This window comes from Miscanthus floridulus, chromosome 2, assembly GCF_019320115.1.
Source record: "Miscanthus floridulus cultivar M001 chromosome 2, ASM1932011v1, whole genome shotgun sequence".
NCBI classification, from domain to species: domain Eukaryota; kingdom Viridiplantae; phylum Streptophyta; class Magnoliopsida; order Poales; family Poaceae; genus Miscanthus; species Miscanthus floridulus.
Genome location: NC_089581.1, coordinates 133,612,745 through 133,634,048, shown reverse-complemented (window position 1 = coordinate 133,634,048; position 21,304 = coordinate 133,612,745). Strand labels below are relative to the sequence as shown.

At 53.4% G+C, this 21,304-nt stretch overlaps 3 protein-coding genes and 2 pseudogenes across 3 annotated transcripts; 2 read left to right on the top strand and 3 right to left on the bottom strand.

The window, feature by feature from the left end:
* Window positions 1–1,103, bottom strand: LOC136537101 (uncharacterized). The gene is made up of 3 exons (XM_066529182.1): window positions 946–1,103; window positions 506–692; window positions 1–159 (listed from the first exon to the last, which is right to left on the bottom strand). Exons 1-3 carry the CDS (start codon window positions 1,101–1,103, stop codon window positions 1–3), a joined length of 504 nt encoding a protein of 167 aa, XP_066385279.1.
* Window positions 1,104–6,405: 5,302 nt separating this feature from the next.
* Window positions 6,406–7,375, bottom strand: LOC136537100 (uncharacterized; annotated as a pseudogene).
* Window positions 7,376–8,347: 972 nt separating this feature from the next.
* LOC136537099 (uncharacterized) lies at window positions 8,348–9,151 on the top strand. The gene has a single exon (XM_066529180.1). The coding sequence runs from the start codon at window positions 8,348–8,350 to the stop codon at window positions 9,149–9,151; it is 804 nt and encodes a 267-aa protein (XP_066385277.1).
* Window positions 9,152–9,180: 29 nt separating this feature from the next.
* On the bottom strand, window positions 9,181–10,150 carry LOC136537098 (uncharacterized; annotated as a pseudogene).
* A 3,774-nt stretch (window positions 10,151–13,924) lies between these two features.
* Window positions 13,925–15,906, top strand: LOC136537096 (uncharacterized mitochondrial protein AtMg00810-like). The gene is made up of 4 exons (XM_066529179.1): window positions 13,925–14,320; window positions 14,560–14,740; window positions 14,787–15,283; window positions 15,895–15,906. Exons 1-4 carry the CDS (start codon window positions 13,925–13,927, stop codon window positions 15,904–15,906), a joined length of 1,086 nt encoding a protein of 361 aa, XP_066385276.1.
* Window positions 15,907–21,304: the final 5,398 nt, after the last annotated feature.

Genomic DNA, 21,304 nt, shown 5'->3' with positions numbered 1-21,304 from the left:
TCAAGCTTCTTCATCACTGGGCTGTCCTTGCCTGCTGCCACGCTTGTCGTTGAATATCAGGCATTCAGGCTGCTGCGCTGTACGCTGGTGCACCGCGTGCTGCTGCTTTACTGCCGGGCCTGTGCCGCCGTGCGCCGCGGATTGCCATGGTTGTCCGATCTTTGTATGCATCGCAAAAAAGAGATATAAGATTGATGCCAATCTTAAGCAAACATGTGAAGTATCTCATTGTAAGCGTACGCGGCCGTGAGGATGGAGCTGCCGGAGTTGTTGACGACGGGACGGTGTGCATGTGGACTTGTCAAACCAAGCGTGCATGCAGAAAAGACATGCAAAAGAAAACTAACGGGCATGCAAAAAGAGCGAGCGCACAGGAGAAGGGGGGGGCCCTGGAACATCTTGCCGACGACGTCCTCGGAGCCCACCGGACGTCTCGACAATGACGCGGCCTGGCGCGCCTGGGCGATATATGCCGGCCTTGAGTGGAAGGCTCGAACGCGAGCACTTTCTCATACGCCTCGATGGCCTTGGACGCGTCGCCGAGGCCCAGGTGCGCGGTGGCGGTCCGCTCGGCGTCATTTAGCGCCGGCCTCCTCCGCGTAGCGCCCGAGCGATGCTTAAACGCCGCCGAGCGGTTGGAGTAGAGGACGTCGTTGTCAGACGTGAGCGCGATGGCATCGCTGAAGTACTCCCTCCGTACCCATAAAACAAGTCGTTGTGCCCACTTGGCTAGCTTTCACAAATCATGTCGTTCTCTACACCCGAGGGCAAATTTGGACGCGATTACCCCTCCCTTAATCGCGAGCGTGCACGCCGTCCGCATTGATCACGCCTGTTCGTTACTCACGCCACCCGTTCGGCTTGCCGCTGGCCGATCCAATAAGCGCTCGCACTGCCTCGCACTTCGTTCCTCGCCGCATGCCTCCTCGCCTCGCCTCGCCTTACATCCTCTTCGCGTAGCCTCGCTGCTCGCTGCACGCTGCATGTCCTCGTCGCCTCGCCTCGCCGCACGTCCTCCTCACCTCGCCTCGCTGCTCGCCGCACTTCCTCCTCGTGCTCGCGTTCGTCTCCAGCAGCACGCTTGCCATGGAGCCCGGCGCCATGAAGCTCGCTCCAGCCACGGAGGAGGCGCTCGACTATGAAGTGGCGCCGAACTCAGAAGAGGTGGCGGTGGTTTCGGAGGAAGCGCCGGAGTCTGAGCTGGCGCCCAACTCAGAAGAGGTGCCGTTGTCGTCATCATCTTGTGGCTCGTCCACGTCGAACACGTTGTCGTCGTCGTCATCTTGTGGTGCTGGAACGTTGAGATCGAACCCAGTGTCGGCTTCGTCATCTTCGCATGCCAGTACGTTGAGATCGAAACTAGGAATATAATCAGACATTTGTACTGGGAGTAGAAGCAGGAAGGAAAGAAGAAGAAAAGGCGTGGAGTAGATGCAGTACTGGGAGCAGCGTGTGTAGACGCGCCAACACACGCGCGCGAGAACGCCGAAAATGCGTCTGAATGCCGAAAATTTGAAAGCAAGCGAACCTGTAAACGCGCCAACACACGCGCGAGAAAGCAAAACAGGAGCAAAACGCTAAAAACACTCCTACACGCGCGCGTCACCTGTGCCAAAACGGTCCTGCACGCGCGCGCGAACGGCCAAACCCCGACCTCACGCGCCCAAACTCAAGCAGCACAGCGCCATGCAATGAAGCACAGTGCCATGCAAATAATCTGGCGAATACAAAAAAAAATACCACGGCTGCCAGCACTCGAACGGTGGACGTCCATCCTCGGGCCGCAGAGCCTTGGCCACTCGAGCTACGAAAGTTTGATGGATAAGCAGCACGCGCAGGCCTATTTAATAAGGGCAAAGATAGAAAATTAACCCCTAATTAATTCCTCCTTGGTATGCACAATCATGTTCTAAACGACTTGTTTTATGGGTATGGAGGGAGTACTAAACAGCCTCCTCGAAGCGGCCGGCTGCGAACGTCGTGTTGCCCTGCATGTTTGTTTCAGCCTTCTTGACTCTTAGCTTATAACCTCACCATTATCTCAAGAATCTACTATTTGAATAAGTTAGGCGTTTTACTGTCCTGAGTTAGGTGTTCCACTGTCCTGATTATTTCTAGTCGATTATTTGTTCTCGATGTAAAATGACCTAAGTACCCTGAGGCATAAAAAAATAATATCAATTTTATGCATAAAAGAAAAAGATTAACCAAAAAAGAAAAGAACATTTTGCATTAAGAGCCCTGGACTTTTCTCTAACTGTGTAGCACGGTTTACTAATACCTCATTGAGTCTATAGCTTTGCAACTGGACCCAGAAAAAGGTTTTATTTTCATCCCGGTCCTTCTTCTTCAAAATCGACCTAGGGGATGGCGGTGCAGGGCCGATTCCGGCCGTGGGAAGGCTTGCCGGCGGCGTCCGTGTCCTCGGTTGGCCTCAGATCCACCAGGCCTCGCCGCATATGGGGGAGAGAGGGGGTGGAGGGAGGACGGTGGTCGGTGGTGCAGGGCGCAGCTCCGCTCGGTGCAGCGAACGAGGGCGGCGGTGCAAGGCGCGGCTCCACCGACGCAGTGCACGAGGGCGGCAGAGCAGGGCGCGGCTGGAGTCTGGCCGGACTGTGGAGGGCTGGCAGCCGGCGTCCTGGAGCTCTGAAGGACGTGCGGTGGGGAAGGGAGCCGATGCTGGGAGGCCTCTGGCGGGAGGCCAGATCCGTCGCCGGGCCAGGTGAGGCCACGCCCGGGCCAGATCGAGGCGGCGGTGGGGATGGAGGAGGAGCGAGCGCACAGGAGAAGGGTGGGGCAGGCATCCAAATCGCGGAGCTGTGCTCACGATTCGGCCACCGTTGTGGGCGATCCTCAGTCACAAACACGCGTTCGCGTTCAGCCCTTCGTCGCGGTGCGTTCGGCGAGATTAAATTGCGTATCTTGCTCATAATGGAAGCAAAAGCTCCCCTCAAACAGGCCCTTCGCCTCTTCCACAATCGTGGCGGCGGCCAGTGCTGATTGTCGTGCGATCCAGGTTCTAATGTTTTTTACACATAGGAAATTATTTTTTTGAGAGGCGGGCAGGCGAGCGGGTGGATTGGAGGAGTCAGCTCTTCGGAGGATGCAGGTGGTTAGACGGGAGGGGGCGATGCGTGTACACGGGTGGGTATGATTTTCTCTCGTCGTCGATACATATGCTTGGTGGACAGGTGGTGATGATCGTCGTTGTCAACCAGAGCTCGCTCGGGTATACGGTGACGGACCTTCCATCAGCTCAGCGTCATGTGGTCCCCGAACTTCTCCCTGTTTTTTTCTCGCATACGCAAAATATTTGTGTATCATCGTAATTAAGATAAAATAGTTTGACTATACAAATAATACGGTTCCGAGGAGCGCATTAGGAGGTAGGTCTGTAGAATTACAACAAGGGCTATATAGACCATCCTTATATGTAGATCCTTATACAGACAAGGGCTATACAGACCATGAGGGTCCAATTAGTGCAAACTGACCCAGCGTATGTAGATCCTTATATGGGAATGAATCCGCCTCCATCCGAGGCTCTACTGCTCTGCGTAGCCTTCCGCGACGGCCGCATGGCTGTCTTGCTGCATTGGTGCCATATCCAGCGGTCTTGTCTGCCCCACGCGATGCCGAACTGAGTCATATATATATATATATATATATATATAGAACTACTATCCTGTAGCTGGCTACAGAATAACTTATTCTGTAGCCACTTTGAGTTATGATAATTACTATGTTAATTTACGAGATTATAGTAACTCCTTACTAAGTGGTTTAATATAACGTTATGGTAAATATCCCCATGTGGTTTAATATAGCGTGACCTAAACGCAAAAATGCGTTCTGCACAATGTTTTTGGGTACCAAAACACTCCTCCAACGGAGGACCGAAACCAGATACCCATTCTGGGTCCTTTGCGATTCGGAAGGCAAATCTGCGTTTCGAAGAGAGACGACGCAAATGGTGGGCCCGTAGGAGCCGTCGGGGCAAGACGACGCAAGAGCTCCGCCGAGCCACGAGCGCGAGATCTGTTGGCGCGGGCGCGAGCTCCGCCGGGCCGCGGGGGCGAAGAAGGAGAAGGAGAGGGAGGGGGGCCGGACGCGGGTGCGAGCTCCGCCGGGCTCGGGGAAGAAGAAGGAGAGGGAGGGGGGCTGGATCCGGGCGCGAGCTCGGCCGGGCCGCGGGGGCGAGCTCCGCCGGGCGCGAGCTCCGCCGAGCCGCGGGCGCGAGATCTGCCGGCGTGGGCGCGAGCTCGGCCGGGCCGCGGGGGCGAGCTCCGCCGGGCGCAAGCTCCGCCGAACCGCGGGCGCGAAGAAGGAGAAGGAGAGGGAGGGGGGCCGGACGCGGGCGCGAGCTCCGCCGGGCTCGGGGAAGAAGAAGGAGAGGGAGGGGGCCGGATCCGGGCGCCGCGCCAGCGCCAGAGCGCGCCGTCGCCCCACGTCGTCGCCGTCGCCATGCCCTGCACGGCCGCGTGGGAGAGAGAGGAAGAGAGCAAGGAAGCCGCGTGGGAGAGAGAGTACCGAAGATATTTTGCCTTCGCTGTTGGAAACGGAAGAATTTAGATAGCTTACTTATTTACTGTGCCGTGACCCAAACGGTGAAATTTGGGTCGGTTTTGTTGGAGATAGCCCTATAACGAATCCGCCTCTGCGTTGCCGTCCCGTCTCTCGGCTCCTACGCCACGTCGCTCCGCCCTGAGTGGCACCGTCCTCAGCTCCATCGGCCTGCCGTGCCTCCCCCACCATGCTTCACTGCTCCCTCCGCGCCTGCTTCCCAGCCATCGCGTGCCTTGCCTCCGATCGTTGTGTTACCTCTGTGCTGTCCGATGGCTGACCTATCGAGGTCCGCGACTCTAGACTTTGGAACCACGAGAAGCTAGCTCCATGTTCAATCTGATCCTCATCCACTCTTGACCTGTTTACTGTACGGGTGCCCTCCACTCCATCAAATCTCACGTATTCTCTCTCCATTGCTTGCAGATCGTCCTCCCGCTACAATCACAGGTAGCTTTTATTAGCTTCAGTTCCCTCTCTAAGATTTCTAGATCTAAGGGTGTCACTTCTGCACAGTTGCAATTTCTAGCAGTTTTACCTTCCAATTATTGTAGAGTATCGGAAATTGAGCAAGGAAGATTTTGTTCTTTAGTATGTAATATAGTGGCCCTCCACCTTAGCCCAATCAGTAAAGGATTTGTTCTTTCTGATCTACTACCTCACTTCACAAATTTGCGAGGTAATGTTCTATCTTCAGAAATCACAGCATGTGTACTCTTCACTCCGTTGATATTTGGTTCCTCCCGATTCTTTACTACCATTCGTTCATTACATTCTTAGAGGTTAATTTTTTTTATATGCACTGTATTGTGTGAAGATGAGGCCAGGGTTTACAATACCGGTAAGAAAAAAATTTCGGTCCCCAGCGATAAATACGAAATTTCGGAAATTTCGGAAATATCGGTTCAAATTTAAATAAATTTAAATTGAGTTTTAAACAAATTTGGCATCATTTCACTAGAAAAACTCTATAATCCATCATTCATCATAAATTTATATAACATCGACGAAATAACATAATATATCACAGAAGTAGAGCCGCAGTAATACAGTGTGTTGATGGTGGGCGAGCTGCATACACTAGTGCCGTCCAATGTGTGAGTGAGAAAATTAAATAAATTTGAAGAAATTTAGGGCTTTGATAAGACTAGATGATATGAAGGGTCATTTTAGTGTGGTTTGGTGTAATTTTAGAGTGAAAGATGAATTTAACCGAAAAATTTTGACCGATACAAAAAAATTTCGGACCTCAGCGAAAAAGACGATATTTCGGAAATTTCGGCGATATTTCGCCGAAATTGTAAACCCTGGATGAGGCCATAAGGCTGAAAAGAAAAGCCTGTTCATCAAATCTCAAGCTTTTGCTCAGATGTTTCTGGTGTGCAGCAATGAAAGGGTCACCTTCAGATTAATGGTCTCAAATCGTTCCAAGGTATCCACATATGTTCAGATTATGTTCGCATTGACGAATTGTCCACCCGAGCATTCCTTTTAATTTTTTATTTACATAATTTGTTATGTCTAACATTATGATGCATAGTTCAGAATCATCAGATTCATGATACTCTTACCTTTTTCCCCCTTCTAAGGGTTAATAGTGTAATGGTTCAAGGTACTGTCAGATTGGACCAACATTTTACCACCGATTTTCAGTGTTTTGTCCATTTTCCCTTAACCTCTGCGATGTGTTACTCAGGTTGGTCATTCAGATTGTACCTCTTCTATATTCCAACTAGGTAGGATTTTATTGTTTACTAAACGAGAAGCACACCTATGCCTTCACACAGGTTTTGCATATGGGGACTGTGCGTAAGGAACATGTCCACGGTTTGCCAACCCACATTAGACAGGCGCCAGTGGGTCCCCGACGAACCCCGCGAACAGCGCGCCGAGCGCGTTGGCGAGGTTGTTCAGGCTGGTCAGCACGGTGGTCTGCCAGCGTGTGAACCCGACGAGCTCCAGCCACATGGCGGCGAAGCTGAGCGCCAACCACGGCACCGACCCAACCACGCCCTGCGCCACGATGATCTGGAACGTCGGCACCTTCACCACGTCCTTGGCTTCTCGGCGAGCTGGGCCAGCGTGGCCGCAGCCGTGCCGGCCTTCACGCTGACGGGGCGGCGGGGGTCGGCGCCGAGCAGACACGTTAGGGCGGCGATCGAGGCGCTGACGAGCGCGAGGGCGTAGAACACCAGCCGCCAGCCTGGGACGCCGAGGAAGCTCGTAGCCGCGAGCAGCACGCCGAGGGTGTTCCCCGCGACACGGCCCATGAATTGCGCCATCACCACCCACCCGAACGCCGAGCCACGCGTGCCGTCGTCGCTGTAGTCGGCCACCAGGGAGTAGATCGCCGGCACAACGAGCGCCAGCCCGACGCCGTTGAAGCCCCTGGCCAACGCCATCTGCAATGCAAGATAGCGTTCAGGTAGCGCGCGCACGTATTAGTGTCCAGTGGCCAGTGGGTGGGGAGACGACGCAAAACATCGTGGCAGTCACTGACCTGGAGAAATGTGCCCGAGGCGCCGACGAGCAGTGTGGCCACGGCCCAGAGGAATGCCCCGGCGGCGACGACGCGCGCGCGTTCGTAGCGCGCCGCGGCGCACGTTGCCAGAGGGTAGCACACGGCCTGCACGAACGCGCGGCACAGCGTGAGGGAACCCAGCGCGGTGGGCGACACACCCAGCGCCTCGCCTACCACCTTGTACACCGCGGGAAGCAGCTGCTCATCCGCACGCTCCAGCAGCGCCGCCGTGGTCACCAGAGTCAGCGTCCATTGCCGCCGCCTACGCCGCTGCGCCGCGTTGCTCCCCATTTCCTCCACAAACACTCGCGTGCAACGGATGTCAAGGGTTTGTTTACATATAATAGCTACCTCCAACGTGGAAGCATTGACCTAGCATTTCTTATACGATCGATTAACAATGCTTGCAAGGAAGTGATTGGTTTATGTATTTGCGTGATAGCTCTGCCGGTGAGACGCTAGTTTCACGAGCGAAAGCTTGGATTTTTGACTTACACTGTAGAGCGAAAGCTATCACTGTCCTTTTGCGTTTTATTTATTTTGCCCCCAAAAGACAGGGATTGATTTGTTAGTAAGGTATAGTCAGCCGCTGAGCTGTGCCCTTTTTTATTACTGCTACTCACTCAGTGCTAAATGACGGTAGATAAAAAAAAGGGGGCAGTTCTTTTGTTAGACAAAGACAGCGTCCAGCCGTTCACACGTTCAAAACCTTTTGTTTTACCGACTAAAGTCCTAGTTTGATTTGATTGTTTCATGGCAGAAGCAATTACCAGAGCGATTGAGCATTATGTGAATTAAAATTGTGAGAAAACCGGCTAGGGATTTAGAAACCAGCTCATTCTTGATTCTTCAGAGAACAGGCTAATATCTGTATGGCTCCCTACAATTTTCAAAACCATGGGCATCCGCGGAAGAAGTATGGGATCCCTGCTTGTCAGCGGACCAGGCTCGCCAACGGCTAACGCCTGACCGCGTCTTCAGCGTCCTCAACTGTCTGCGCACGTCGCGCACTCGCCGCGCCCGTAGATCCGCAGAGCGCGCTCCGTCGCCGCATGCGCGCCCGGTCTCCACGGCGCCCGCGCTCCCGCTTAGGCCGCTCACCCTCTCACGCATGCGCTGCCATGGCCAAAGGCCACCCGATGTACACTATATATGTACTCATACATGATCAATATAAGGTTGTCCAGTTGATCACTTTCACTCTACATGGTATCAGACGATCCTTCGATCCTCCAAAATCCTTTTGCCTCCCCTTCCGCTCCCATGGCTCCCTCCTCCATCCCCTCGGACTCCTCCGACGATGGCCTCGACGCCGTGCCCGTCTCTGCCTCCCAGATCCAAACCCTCTCCATTCGCCACCACGTCCCGGTCATCCTCGACCTCGACGAAGGCAACTTCGGCCAGTGGCATCATTTCTTCGATTCAACTCTCGGCAAGTTCGGCATCAAGAGCCACGTCCGCTCGACGACTCCCGACGATGAGCGCGATGGCGAGTGGCGCATGGTGGACTCGTGCATCGTAAACTGGATACTCGCCACCGTGTCCAAAGGCGTCTTCGACATTGTCCGTCGTGATCGCCACGACGAATTCACCCTCTGGCACGCCATCGAGGGTCTCTTCCAGGACAATGAGATGCAGCGCGCGGTGTACCTCGAGGCCGAGCTGCGTTCCATGGTGCAAGGCGGCTTGTCCATCAATGACTACTGCACCAAGCTCAAGCAGATCGCCGATCAGCTGCGCGACATCGGCCATGCCGTCTCCGAGCCAAGCCAGGTGCTCAATCTTCTTCGTGGCCTCAACCCCAAATTCCGCTACGTCAAGCCAGTCATCACGTCCAAGTCGCCGCCACACACCTTCCAGAGCGCCCGCTCCTTCCTCATTCTAGAGGAGCCCAGTTTCCAGCACGACGCCACAGTCGAGGCGGGTCAGTCCCTGACCGCGTCTCATGGCTCCACCAACGACGGCTCCTTGTCATCCTCCTCTGGTTCCAAGGACGCCTCCTCCGGTTCTTCCGCCCCACGCTCCACCAACAATCGATCCGGGGTTTTGCATATGGACTGTGCGTAAGGAACATGTCCACGGTTTGCCAACCCACATTAGACAGGCGCCAGTGGGTCCCCGACGAACCCCGCGAACAGCGCGCCGAGCGCGTTGGCGAGGTTGTTCAGGCTGGTCAGCACGGTGGTCTGCCAGCGTGTGAACCCGACGAGCTCCAGCCACATGGCGGCGAAGCTGAGCGCCAACCACGGCACCGACCCAACCACGCCCTGCGCCACGATGATCTGGAACGTCGGCACCTTCACCACGTCCTTGGCTTCTCGGCGAGCTGGGCCAGCGTGGCCGCAGCCGTGCCGGCCTTCACGCTGACGGGGCGGCGGGGGTCGGCGCCGAGCAGACACGTTAGGGCGGCGATCGAGGCGCTGACGAGCGCGAGGGCGTAGAACACCAGCCGCCAGCCTGGGACGCCGAGGAAGCTCGTAGCCGCGAGCAGCACGCCGAGGGTGTTCCCCGCGACACGGCCCATGAATTGCGCCATCACCACCCACCCGAACGCCGAGCCACGCGTGCCGTCGTCGCTGTAGTCGGCCACCAGGGAGTAGATCGCCGGCACAACGAGCGCCAGCCCGACGCCGTTGAAGCCCCTGGCCAACGCCATCTGCAATGCAAGATAGCGTTCAGGTAGCGCGCGCACGTATTAGTGTCCAGTGGCCAGTGGGTGGGGAGACGACGCAAAACATCGTGGCAGTCACTGACCTGGAGAAATGTGCCCGAGGCGCCGACGAGCAGTGTGGCCACGGCCCAGAGGAATGCCCCGGCGGCGACGACGCGCGCGCGTTCGTAGCGCGCCGCGGCGCACGTTGCCAGAGGGTAGCACACGGCCTGCACGAACGCGCGGCACAGCGTGAGGGAACCCAGCGCGGTGGGCGACACACCCAGCGCCTCGCCTACCACCTTGTACACCGCGGGAAGCAGCTGCTCATCCGCACGCTCCAGCAGCGCCGCCGTGGTCACCAGAGTCAGCGTCCATTGCCGCCGCCTACGCCGCTGCGCCGCGTTGCTCCCCATTTCCTCCACAAACACTCGCGTGCAACGGATGTCAAGGGTTTGTTTACATATAATAGCTACCTCCAACGTGGAAGCATTGACCTAGCATTTCTTATACGATCGATTAACAATGCTTGCAAGGAAGTGATTGGTTTATGTATTTGCGTGATAGCTCTGCCGGTGAGACGCTAGTTTCACGAGCGAAAGCTTGGATTTTTGACTTACACTGTAGAGCGAAAGCTATCACTGTCCTTTTGCGTTTTATTTATTTTGCCCCCAAAAGACAGGGATTGATTTGTTAGTAAGGTATAGTCAGCCGCTGAGCTGTGCCCTTTTTTATTACTGCTACTCACTCAGTGCTAAATGACGGTAGATAAAAAAAAGGGGGCAGTTCTTTTGTTAGACAAAGACAGCGTCCAGCCGTTCACACGTTCAAAACCTTTTGTTTTACCGACTAAAGTCCTAGTTTGATTTGATTGTTTCATGGCAGAAGCAATTACCAGAGCGATTGAGCATTATGTGAATTAAAATTGTGAGAAAACCGGCTAGGGATTTAGAAACCAGCTCATTCTTGATTCTTCAGAGAACAGGCTAATATCTGTATGGCTCCCTACAATTTTCAAAACCATGGGCATCCGCGGAAGAAGTATGGGATCCCTGCTTGTCAGCGGACCAGGCTCGCCAACGGCTAACGCCTGACCGCGTCTTCAGCGTCCTCAACTGCCTGCGCACGTCGCGCACTCGCCGCGCCCGTAGATCCGCAGAGCGCGCTCCGTCGCCGCATGCGCGCCCGTCTCCACGGCGCCCGCGCTCCCGCTTAGGCCGCTCACCCGCTCACGCATGCGCTGCCATGGCCAAAGGCCACCCGATGTACACTATATATGTACTCATACATGATCAATACAAGGTTGTCCAGTTGATCACTTTCACTCTACATGGTATCAGACGATCCTTCGATCCTCCAAAATCCTTTTGCCTCCTCTTCCGCTCCCATGGCTCCCTCCTCCATCCCCTCGGACTCCTCCGACGATGGCCTCGACGCCGTGCCCGTCTCTGCCTCCCAGATCCAAACCCTCTCCATTCGCCACCACGTCCCGGTCATCCTCGACCTCGACGAAGGCAACTTCGGCCAGTGGCGTCATTTCTTCGATTCAACTCTCGGCAAGTTCGGCATCAAGAGCCACGTCCGCTCGACGACTCCCGACGACGAGCGCGATGGCGAGTGGCGCATGGTGGACTCGTGCAGTCGTAAACTGGATACTCGCCACCGTGTCCAAAGGTGTCTTCGACATTGTCCGTCGTGATCGCCACGACGCCTTCACCCTCTGGCACGCCGTCGAGGGTCTCTTCCAGGACAATGAGATGCAGCGCGCGGTGTACCTCGAGGCCGAGCTGCGTTCCATGGTGCAAGGCGACCTGTCCATCAATGACTACTGCACCAAGCTCAAGCGAATCGCCGATCAGCTGCGCGACATCGGCCATGCCGTCTCCGAGCCAAGCCAGGTGCTCAATCTTCTTCGTGGCCTCAACCCCAAATTCCGCTACGTCAAGCCGGTCATCACTGTCCAAGTCGCCGCCGCACACCTTCCAGAGCGCCCGCTCCTTCCTCATTCTAGAGGAGCTCAGTTTCCAGCACGACGCCACCGTCGAGGCGGTTCAGGCCCTGACCACGTCTCATGGCGCCACCAACGGCGGCTCCTTGTCATCCTCCTCTGGTTCCAAGGACGCCTCCTCCGGTTCTTCCGCCCCGCGCTCCACCAACAATCAATCCGGGTCCGGCAATGCCGGGAACGGCAACGGCGGCGGCAACCGCAAAAACAACCGCTACGACCGCCGTCGCGACAACGGTGGCGGCCGAAACAACGGTGGCGGTGGCTCCCGCTCCAACAACAACGGCGGCAACTCCAACGCTCCGTCCGTGCCATGGGCCGCCGGCTACAACCCATGGCAAGGCATGGTCCAGGCGTGGTCCATGCCGTTCCGTGCCCCCGGTGCAGGCGTTCTGGGTCCTCGGTCACCGTTCTAGCCGCAGCAAGCCATGACGGCCGCCTCCAACAACTCCAACGTCTTCGACCCCAGTGCGCTCTACGCGGCGCTCCAGTCGTCCGGCGCACAGCAGCAGCCGCCCAGTGCCTCTGAGTGGTACTTCGACACCGGGGCGACGTCACACATGTCTTCTTCACCCGGTAACTTCCCCCCCCCAGCTCCCTCCGTTCTTCTTCCTCAGTCATCACAGTCGGGAATGGTGCTCGTATGCCGGCAACACACCGAGCACACACAATCATCCCCACTGCCACTTCGCCTCTTCATCTCGATGACGTCCTTGTTTCTCCTTCTCTCATTAAGAACTTGATTTCTGTTAGGCGATTAACTCGTGATAATGATGTATCTATCGAGTTTGACCCTTCTGGTTTTTCAATCAAGGATCTTCATACCAGGGCGGAGATGCTCCGATGTGATAGCAGCGGTGATCTCTACCCCCTTCGCCTTCCACACCATCAAGCTCTTCACACTTCATCAGCAGCGTCCCTGTGGCATCAGCGACTTGGACATCCGGGGATTCCAGCTACCACTCAAGTTCTACAGAATTTTTCTTTTCGCTGTAATAAAACTGATGAGCATTCATGTTCTTCTTGCCGGCTGGGTAAACATTCTCGCCTGCCGTTTCATGATTCCACATCACAAACATTTTTCCTGTTTCAATTAGTTCATTCCGATGTATGGACATCACCTGTGTTCAGTCATTCAGGATACAAGTATTATGTTGTTTTTCTTGATGATTACACACACTACCTCTGGACAATTCCCCTGCGAAATAAATCTGATGTTCTACCTACTATTCGTTCTTTTATCGCTTACGTTCATACTCAGTTTCGTTTGCCAATACTCGCCTTCCAGACAGACAATGGCCGTGAGTATGACAACACCGCCATGCGTCTTCTGCTATCTTCTCTTGGCACTCAGCTTCGCCTCTCGTGCCCCTACACAGTCTCAGCAAAACGGGAAAGCCGAGCGTGTTCTTCGAACCATTAACGATTGTGTTCGTACACTACTGATCCACAGTGCAGCTCCACTGGCGTTCTGGGCCGAGGCGCTCGCCACGGCGACACATTTGATCAATCGGTGACCGTGCCGCGCCACGGGATCGGCGACACCGTTCCAGCTGCTCTTTCGGCACGCCGCCAAACTACACCGACCTTCGCATCTTCGGCTGCAGGTGCTTCCCCAACATGATCGCCACGGCGAGTCACAAACTCGTCGCTGCGGTCGACCACGTGCATCTTCATCGGCTACCCGGCTGACCATCGCGGCTATCGTTGCTACGATCCCACATCGGGTCGCTGTCATCACCTCGCGGCATGTTCTGTTCGATGAAGCCGTGTTCCCCTTCCGTGACGTCAGACCACCAGCTACACCGAACCACGACGTCGACTACGATCCAACGATGCAAGTCCCCTAGGGCAAGGCACGATGCGCAGTCATCGACGATCGGCATCACCGCCTTCCCCGCCACACCCCATGCCGCACCCCGTGCCGCATCCGCCACGACAGCACCGACACATCCTCGACGCGATGCCGCCTTCGACTCCATCCACTACAAATCTAGTCGTGTCGGGTACCTCGATGACGTCTTCATCAAGCACCGCATCCCAGGGATCCTCGCCACCAGCGACTGCACCAAGCTCACCAGCATCTCCTGCGACGCCGCCTGGCGCCGAACCTGAGCAACCACCGATGCACCCGATGATCACTCGCGCTCGTGCTGGGATCCACAAACCGAACCCCAAGTACGCCATGGCGGCCACCGAGGCGGTCTCCTCGATTCCACGGAGTGTACGCTCTGCCGTCAAGGATCCCCATTGGTACGCCGCCATGAAAAAGGAGTATGACTCGTTGCAGGCCAACAAGACATGGACGCTCGTTCCACGGCCACCAGGTGCACGGATCATCATCGGCAAATGGGTCTTCAAGCACAAGATGAATCCCGACGGCACCCTCGAGTGTTACAAAGCTTGGTGGGTCGTCCGTGGCTTCAATCAACGCCCAGGAATAGACTTCGGCGAAACTTTCTCGCCGGTGGTCAAGCCGGCGACCATCCGCACCGTTCTGACGATCGTGGCAACCTACAACTGGTCGGCGCATCAACTTGACGTCTCCAACGCTTTCCTTCATGGCAATCTACAGGAACAGGTGTACAGCCAGCAACCGACATGCTTCGTCGATCCACGCCGGCCAAATGATGTCTGCCTCCTTTCGCGCTCCCTCTATGGACTACGCCAAGCTCCACGCGCGTGGTTTGATCGATTCGTCGGTCATGTCACCAGTCTCGGCTTCGTCCAGTCCACGGCAGACACATCTCTGTTCGTCTACCACAGGAATGGCGCAACGGCTGTACCTACTCCTGTATGTTGATGACATGATCCTGTCAGGCGTCCACTACTACGCTACTTCGACACATCATCGTGTGGCTCCACGACGCCTTCGCCGTGAAGGACATGGGACCTGTGCGGCATTTCCTCGGCATCAACGTGCAGCGCACTCCGACCGTCTTCTTCCTCTCGCAGTCCTCGTATGTGGAAGACCTGCTCGAGCGTGCCGACATGGCCAATTGTAAACCATTCGACACGCCAGCAGACTGCCAAGCCAAAAACGTCAGCAGCTGATGGCAAGCTGATCGACGACGTCACCACCTACCGCAGCATCGCTGAAGCACTACAGTACCTAACAATCACCTGCCCCGACATCGCCTACGCCGTGCAACAAGTCTGCCTCCACATGCACGTGCCACGTGATGTTCACCAGACGATGTTGAAACGCATCCTCTGGTACATCAAGGGCACGACGACGCTTGGCGTTCAGCTACGCACTGCATCGACACCGACGATTACGGCATACTCCAACGCCAACTGGGCCGGCTGCCCGGACACATGGCGTTCCACGTCCGGGTTCTGCGTCTTCTTCGGCAACTCCCTCGTATCGTGGTCCTCGAAGCGGCAAAACACGGTGTCACGGTCAAGCGCGGAAGCTGAGTACCGCGCCATCGCCAACGCCGTTTTAGAGTGCTCCTGGCTTCGACATCTGCTCGGTGAGCTGCTCTGCAAGGTCTCCTCGGCAACAGTGGCTTACTGCGACAACATCTCGTCCGTGTACATGGTGCGCAACCCCGTTCACCATCGGCGCACCAAACACATCGAGCTAGATATCCACTTCGTTTCGGGAGAAAGTCGCCATTGGAGAGCTCCGCGTCACTCACGTTCCCAGTGCACGACAGGTTGCCAACGTCTTCACCAAGGGTCTCCCGTCGGCGTTGTTCTTCGACTTTCCGGGACAGCCTCTTCGTCGTACAATCACCCAACGTCGAGACTGCAGGGGGGGTGTCAGCGGACCAGGCTCGCCAACGGCTAACGCCTGACCGCGTCTTCAGCGTCCTCAACTGCCTGCGCACGTCGCGCACTCGCCGCGCCCGTAGATCCGCAGAGCGCGCTCCGTCGCCGCATGCGCGCCCGGTCTCCACGGCGCCCGCGCTCCCGCTTAGGCCGCTCACCCGCTCACGCATGCGCTGCCATGGCCAAAGGCCACCCGATGTACACTATATATGTACTCATACATGATCAATACAAGATTGTCCAGTTGATCACTTTCACTCTACACTGCTGTCACAATTGCCACGATTTTCTCAAATTGCCCCATATACTCACACATACTGATTAAGATTGCCACATCCATACTGATTATGGATCACGACACATACCAATTTGTTGTAGCTGGCAAATTGATTAGTGTTGCAGTGGGCATACTGAATTATTGATTAGGGTTGCATTAGGCTACCGATTAGGGGTTGAAACTAGCATATTGATTAGGTTATAAGGTTTTCCCTACCATCTACTCAGGTTGCTATTTTTTAATTCTCAAATACATATCCCGGATGCTCATGCATACTGTTAGACGCCATGTTCGTTTGAGCTGGTTTGGCTTATAAGCCATGGCTGAAAGTATTATTGGCTGGTTTGGTGTGAGAGAAAAATACTGTTCGTTGGCTGAATAAGCCAGATACGAGCAAGCGAACAGGCTAAGAGTGTGCAGCGGATACCGTCCCAGCACGCTATACCCACAAGCTAGCGCCCCTCGGGCCCAAGTCCACCGGAGCCCACAACATACCAAGGCTTTGGACCTAACTCAGTCCAAAAGACTAACATGATAGATGAAGACTGCCCTCGCCATATATATTGTGCTCCCCCACCATCAATTACTGATACGAGACTAAACCTAACACATACTAGCTAATTAGGGTTGCAGCAGACATACTAAACATGGTCCCCCTACCATTTGTTCATGTTGCTACTTAGATTTCTCAAATACGGGTCACGATTTAGGTTGCAACATCCATACTTATTAGGGGTCATTACAGCCATACTGATTAGGTTTGTAGCGAGCATATTGATTAGAAGACACAAGAGGCTGATTAGGGATATGAGTTTGCCCTATCGACTCTCATCAGGTTGCTACTTTGTAGAATTATCAAACACGGGTCTAGTATACTCATGTATACTGATTAGGGTCACAACATCCACATTAATTAGGATTGCTTCTTTTTAGGTTTCTCAAACATGGGTCCTGTTACTCCTGCATACTTGTATATATTGATTAGGATTATAGCATCTATATTGATTAAGGTTGCTACTAATCATCAAATACTAGCCATGTATACTTGTGCTTATTGATTAGGGTTGCTACTTTTTAGAATTCATAGCAGATGTTGTGACTATGGGTGTGTTTGTTTATGATTAAAATTAGATCTGCAACTGCTCCACTGCGGGAATAAAAAAAAATCCCTAAACGCCTCACAAGAATCGATGATTTTTTTTTGACACGTGAGACGCAACCACCATGAGAATGAACTACTGCTCACCTTTCTTGTTCTGCATGTGGGAGGACATGTTCGTAATACCACACCGCGTGGCCGCCACACTGCGGTCCCAAACCTTCCCTATGGTTTCCCCAATGCAGCTCGTTGTGATTAAGAGACGGTGCAAGAGTTTTGGTTATGGTTGACCCTCCTCTCAATTTACAACTTGTTATGATCGAGAATTATTGTAGGGGTTGTATTTATGGTTCACCCTAGGTTTGTAGCTTATTTTTTGCTTATGATCTATACACACCACCAATCACATGTTATGACATATTCATAGATTTTTTTTCTGAACACATTCATAACATGTTGCTAATCCATATAGATGTTGCAACAACTATTTATAATAAGTTGGAGAACATCTACGATATAAGTTTCCACGTAGATGCTAGCACATAATTGTCTCTGCATGAGTTGTTAAGGGTTGTTTGGTCCCTGCTTCAAATTCTCTATGGAAGTTGATTCTCTAAGAAAAGTGGTTTTTTGACTAAAAATAATTCTATATGATTCTCTTGAATAAACTATATGCATGGAATGAATCAGAAGAAGCTACTTCTTTCATCTCACGTCCTCCTAGCTCATTTTAAACATTCACTTATCATTAAAAAACGGATTGGCAGAGCTCCTCCTAGATTCAACCTAGAAGCTGCTTTGGGAGCTCTGCCAAACAAGCCTTGTTCAATGCTCAAGCACAGTGCCACTAACTCGCTAGTCGATCGTCTGGCATGTTGAGTATTCATGCCATTGCCACTAGTCCGATCGGGCTCTCATTTTTGCTAATTTCTTTATTTTGACTCAGTTTCTTGGTCGGGATTCGAACCACATTTTCCCTTGCATCCCTAGACCTATTGGAGCATGTCTAACATATCTTAACACATATGTTATGATCGGGTTGTCATCTAAATCACCAAAACTACATATAATCATGCACACGTATTACTCTTACTCAAGCACGGGAGATTTGGAGATTTATCTAATAATTATGCCATGCATTCTAAAACTATTGGGAATGAACTTTTTATCGTGCCTAGACACACTACTTTAACTCGCAAGAGTACGGGAAAGAGTTAATATCCAAGGAAACGCTCCATACTTTGATATCAAAAGTGCAATATACAATAATAATTAACATATTTGTTTCTAGCTATACCATAACTTTAATTTTGATACTATGGATTTGTAAAGTTAAATATTTCCCTATCTTTGAAAACCCATAAAATATGTAATTCTAGTCTCTTATTCAAGTTCGGAGGACTTCATCGCTGATATTTTAGGGGTCTGATCTGTCTGTTGATAATTATGATGGGTGGCCTCTCTCAATTTTTCACATGCCAGCTTTGCCAAGATTACACTAGTAGCTCGCATACAGCTCAGTCAAGTTTCGAAGGCCCACGATGTTGCCTTTTTTTCTTTGTTTTCCACATTTACTATTATTGTTATTGTTGTTATTACTATCTTTATATCTCCCTTCTACTCTTAGTTTTCTTCAGAAAACTAGCTGCTGGCGGAAGAAAAAAATCGTATGATTAAAAAGGAAAAAAGACGTATGACAAGAAAAAAACATGACCAAAACAACTAAAAAATAAATTCTACACGACAGAAAGCTTGGATCACTGATGGGACAGGGAGGAGCATGGCGGACTGTCAAAAGTAAAATATGATGTGCATAAGAATCCTTATTCCTTTTAGGCTCCGTTTGGGAGCCGTCAGTTCTACTCCTTGATTCTCCGATAGAGTGATTGTAACACCATCGGTGTTATATTGTACTGTTCTTACTAAAACATCGCATGACCATTATATTTATGTGCATATGTGTACAACATGAATTATAAATCAATGATAGGCGCTTGAAGCATTTATGCAAAACAAGAAACAATGTTACGCGTCATGTCACTAGATTGATTTTTTGTCGAACAAAAATGTATAGAACATTTTGCGAACGGCCATGAAACATGTGCGGTCAAGGGTAATGATAGCTAGTTAGTCCATCAAGTGGGTCGGATTTGGGATTCGACGCGAAACCATTCGAAGTTAAGTCGTTCCGCGTAGGTTTGAAAGAGGGTCGACGATGCCACTTTTGGCAAGTTTTGTAGAGCAATCGGCTTAGGAGGTGGCGCGATGTCATGACTTGGTGGATAGCTTGATGTACCCTCTTGCGCATCGAACAATTAGTTTGGCGTTTGGAGCATTGTGTACAAGTTTTCTAACTGCTTTAAAAAGTGTGCACGACACATGGCCTAAGCCCTGGGCGCGGTCACCACCTGCTGCTGGCTTGCCGGCGCACGCTGCCACGCCGGCTGCGCCCCACCGCCGTGCCTATGCACGCGCACGGCTCTTGCGTTGCGTGCCTGACCGTCTGCCACCGCGCGCTGACCGCGGCCATCGCCGCTGCTGGCCGTGACCGCCGCTGCTGGCTCGCCCAAACGCGTGCGCGCCGATGCGTCGGCCGCATCCGCACTGCCACCGTGAAGGCACACACGCGTAGGGTCTTGGCGCGGCTGCCTTGTCCGCCTGTTGCCACTCATTGGTGCACGGGTCACAGCACCATGGCTGACGCGCTGCGTCCGAGCCGCCGACCAAGCTCTGTCGTGCCATGCCCTGCCCTGCTTTGGCCGGAGGCGCACCGGGTCCCGCGCTACGCGCCGCCAGCGGCCACGCCCAGTACTGCTCTGTTGACTCGCCTTGGCTGCTCGCGCGAAGGACGACAACCTGCTCCACCATCACCTCCGCGTCACTCGCACTGTGTTTTTCTTGTCTGGCGCTGCCCGCTGCGATGCCGTGCTGAGCCTCGTTGGCTTGCAGCCACGGCCGTGCGGACAGTCGCCTGGAGCACGTCCTGCTGTCCCCCATCATGGTGCGTGCTTGTTTGTTGCGTTGACATCCGCAGCCGGACCGAGCCAAGCCGCACCAGGACCCGCCCCCTGCCTCCGCTATCTCCATGGTCGTCGGGACTGTTCTTTCAAATTCGCCGTGGTAGCAGTGCCTTGTTACAAATTGACTACGTCCTCGACTCTGCTAGGTAGCCTGCAAACCTACCGACCCCACATCGCTGCCTGTAGCTCCATCTTATGCTTCAATTTTGAATCGCCGCTCGCCAGGTCCATAAGACCAGGGTGTCTTGCGCCGTCGGCTAACCACGCGACCAAGGCATCCCGGTCCAATTCCTTGCTCTACTAGCCTCTCCTCCAGTTGGGCGTCACCATGCTCACCATAGTCTAAGCCCTACTGCCGTATAGCAGTCCCTGGCACAGCCGTGCCATCGCCATGCGCCGTCGCCTCGTTGGTGCACACGTGGCCAACTCAGCTCCGGCCTTCTCCAGCCAGACCGTCACCTCCAGGGTCTCCGTGGATAGTGCCTAAAGCTCGCTAACTATTTGGTTTGTTCCGTTTCCACTAAGGCTCATGGGAACGCACCCACTATCGCAGGTCAAGGACCACCGCCGGGGAGGGAGGACGGGACGACGCCCCTGTTCTCCGTATTGCTTCCAGACGCTGCGCGTTGTCGTGATGGTAATCATTGGCCCTGTAGCTAGGCCTTGGTCGCTCGGGTGACGCCGGCGTGGCCGCCTGGTGCCCGCACCATCGCGCCTGTGTGCGCACGGGTGCCGGGGGACGTCGCCGCGGTAAAGAAGGAGAAAGGGGAGGGTGCAGCTATAAAACCATAGACTGGAGGAATAGTTCTTTAGAGCTCGCAGTAAATACATAGTAGTTCGGGGGTGTCTTTGCATAATTGCGTCGCGCGCGGGCCTCTCCCGTCGCGGGCCGTTGGCCGGTTGGGCCGCGCGCGCGCGTCGCACCATGGCGGGCCAGGCCGCGCGTGTTGGGCCGCGAAGCCAGGTTTCGGTTTCTTAATTTCCAAAAGAATATAAATGCTTATTCAAATTAGTTTTTAAGCTAAACTTTAAGAAATTATAGTAAATTGTGTAGTGATCCTAAAATAGTGAGACTAATTTTGTTAGGTTCGCAAAAATACCGTCTACTCGTTAGTACAGTCTGATTGCAGTTCCATGTGGCAAGTATTGGGTCATAAATTACAAACTAGTGGGCTAATATTATGTAGATTAAGATTTGCAGGAATATTTGTGGGCAATTGGTAATAGCTATAGACCTCAACATTGTACAGTAGGTTCACTAGGTTATCAGGCACTTGCTATAAATTTTGTAGCCTTAGAATGAGTTGCTAAATGACGTAGCTACTACCCTTACTTTATCGTATTTAACATAAATAAGCGTTAGGAGTAAGAATAACCGTAGTTGTTATAATA

What these genes read in the sequence shown, in the direction of transcription:
- LOC136537096 (XM_066529179.1), top strand. Translation starts at nt 13,925, where the DNA reads ATGGCGGCCACCGAGGCGGTCTCCTCGATTCCACGGAGTGTACGCTCT. An exon ending in ATGGCAATCTACAGGAACAG is followed by an intron (nt 14,321 to 14,559) that starts GTGTACAGCCAG and finishes TGATCCTGTCAG; the next exon opens with GCGTCCACTACTACGCTACT. An exon ending in GCGTGCCGACATGGCCAATT is followed by an intron (nt 14,741 to 14,786) that starts GTAAACCATTCG and finishes CAAAAACGTCAG; the next exon opens with CAGCTGATGGCAAGCTGATC.
- LOC136537099 (XM_066529180.1), top strand. Translation starts at nt 8,348, where the DNA reads ATGGCTCCCTCCTCCATCCCCTCGGACTCCTCCGACGATGGCCTCGAC.
- LOC136537101 (XM_066529182.1), bottom strand. Translation starts at nt 1,103, where the DNA reads ATGGCGCCGGGCTCCATGGCAAGCGTGCTGCTGGAGACGAACGCGAGC. An exon ending in CGAGGCTACGCGAAGAGGAT is followed by an intron (nt 693 to 945) that starts GTAAGGCGAGGC and finishes ATGGGTACGGAG; the next exon opens with GGAGTACTTCAGCGATGCCA. An exon ending in CCATCGAGGCGTATGAGAAA is followed by an intron (nt 160 to 505) that starts GTGCTCGCGTTC and finishes ATGCATACAAAG; the next exon opens with ATCGGACAACCATGGCAATC.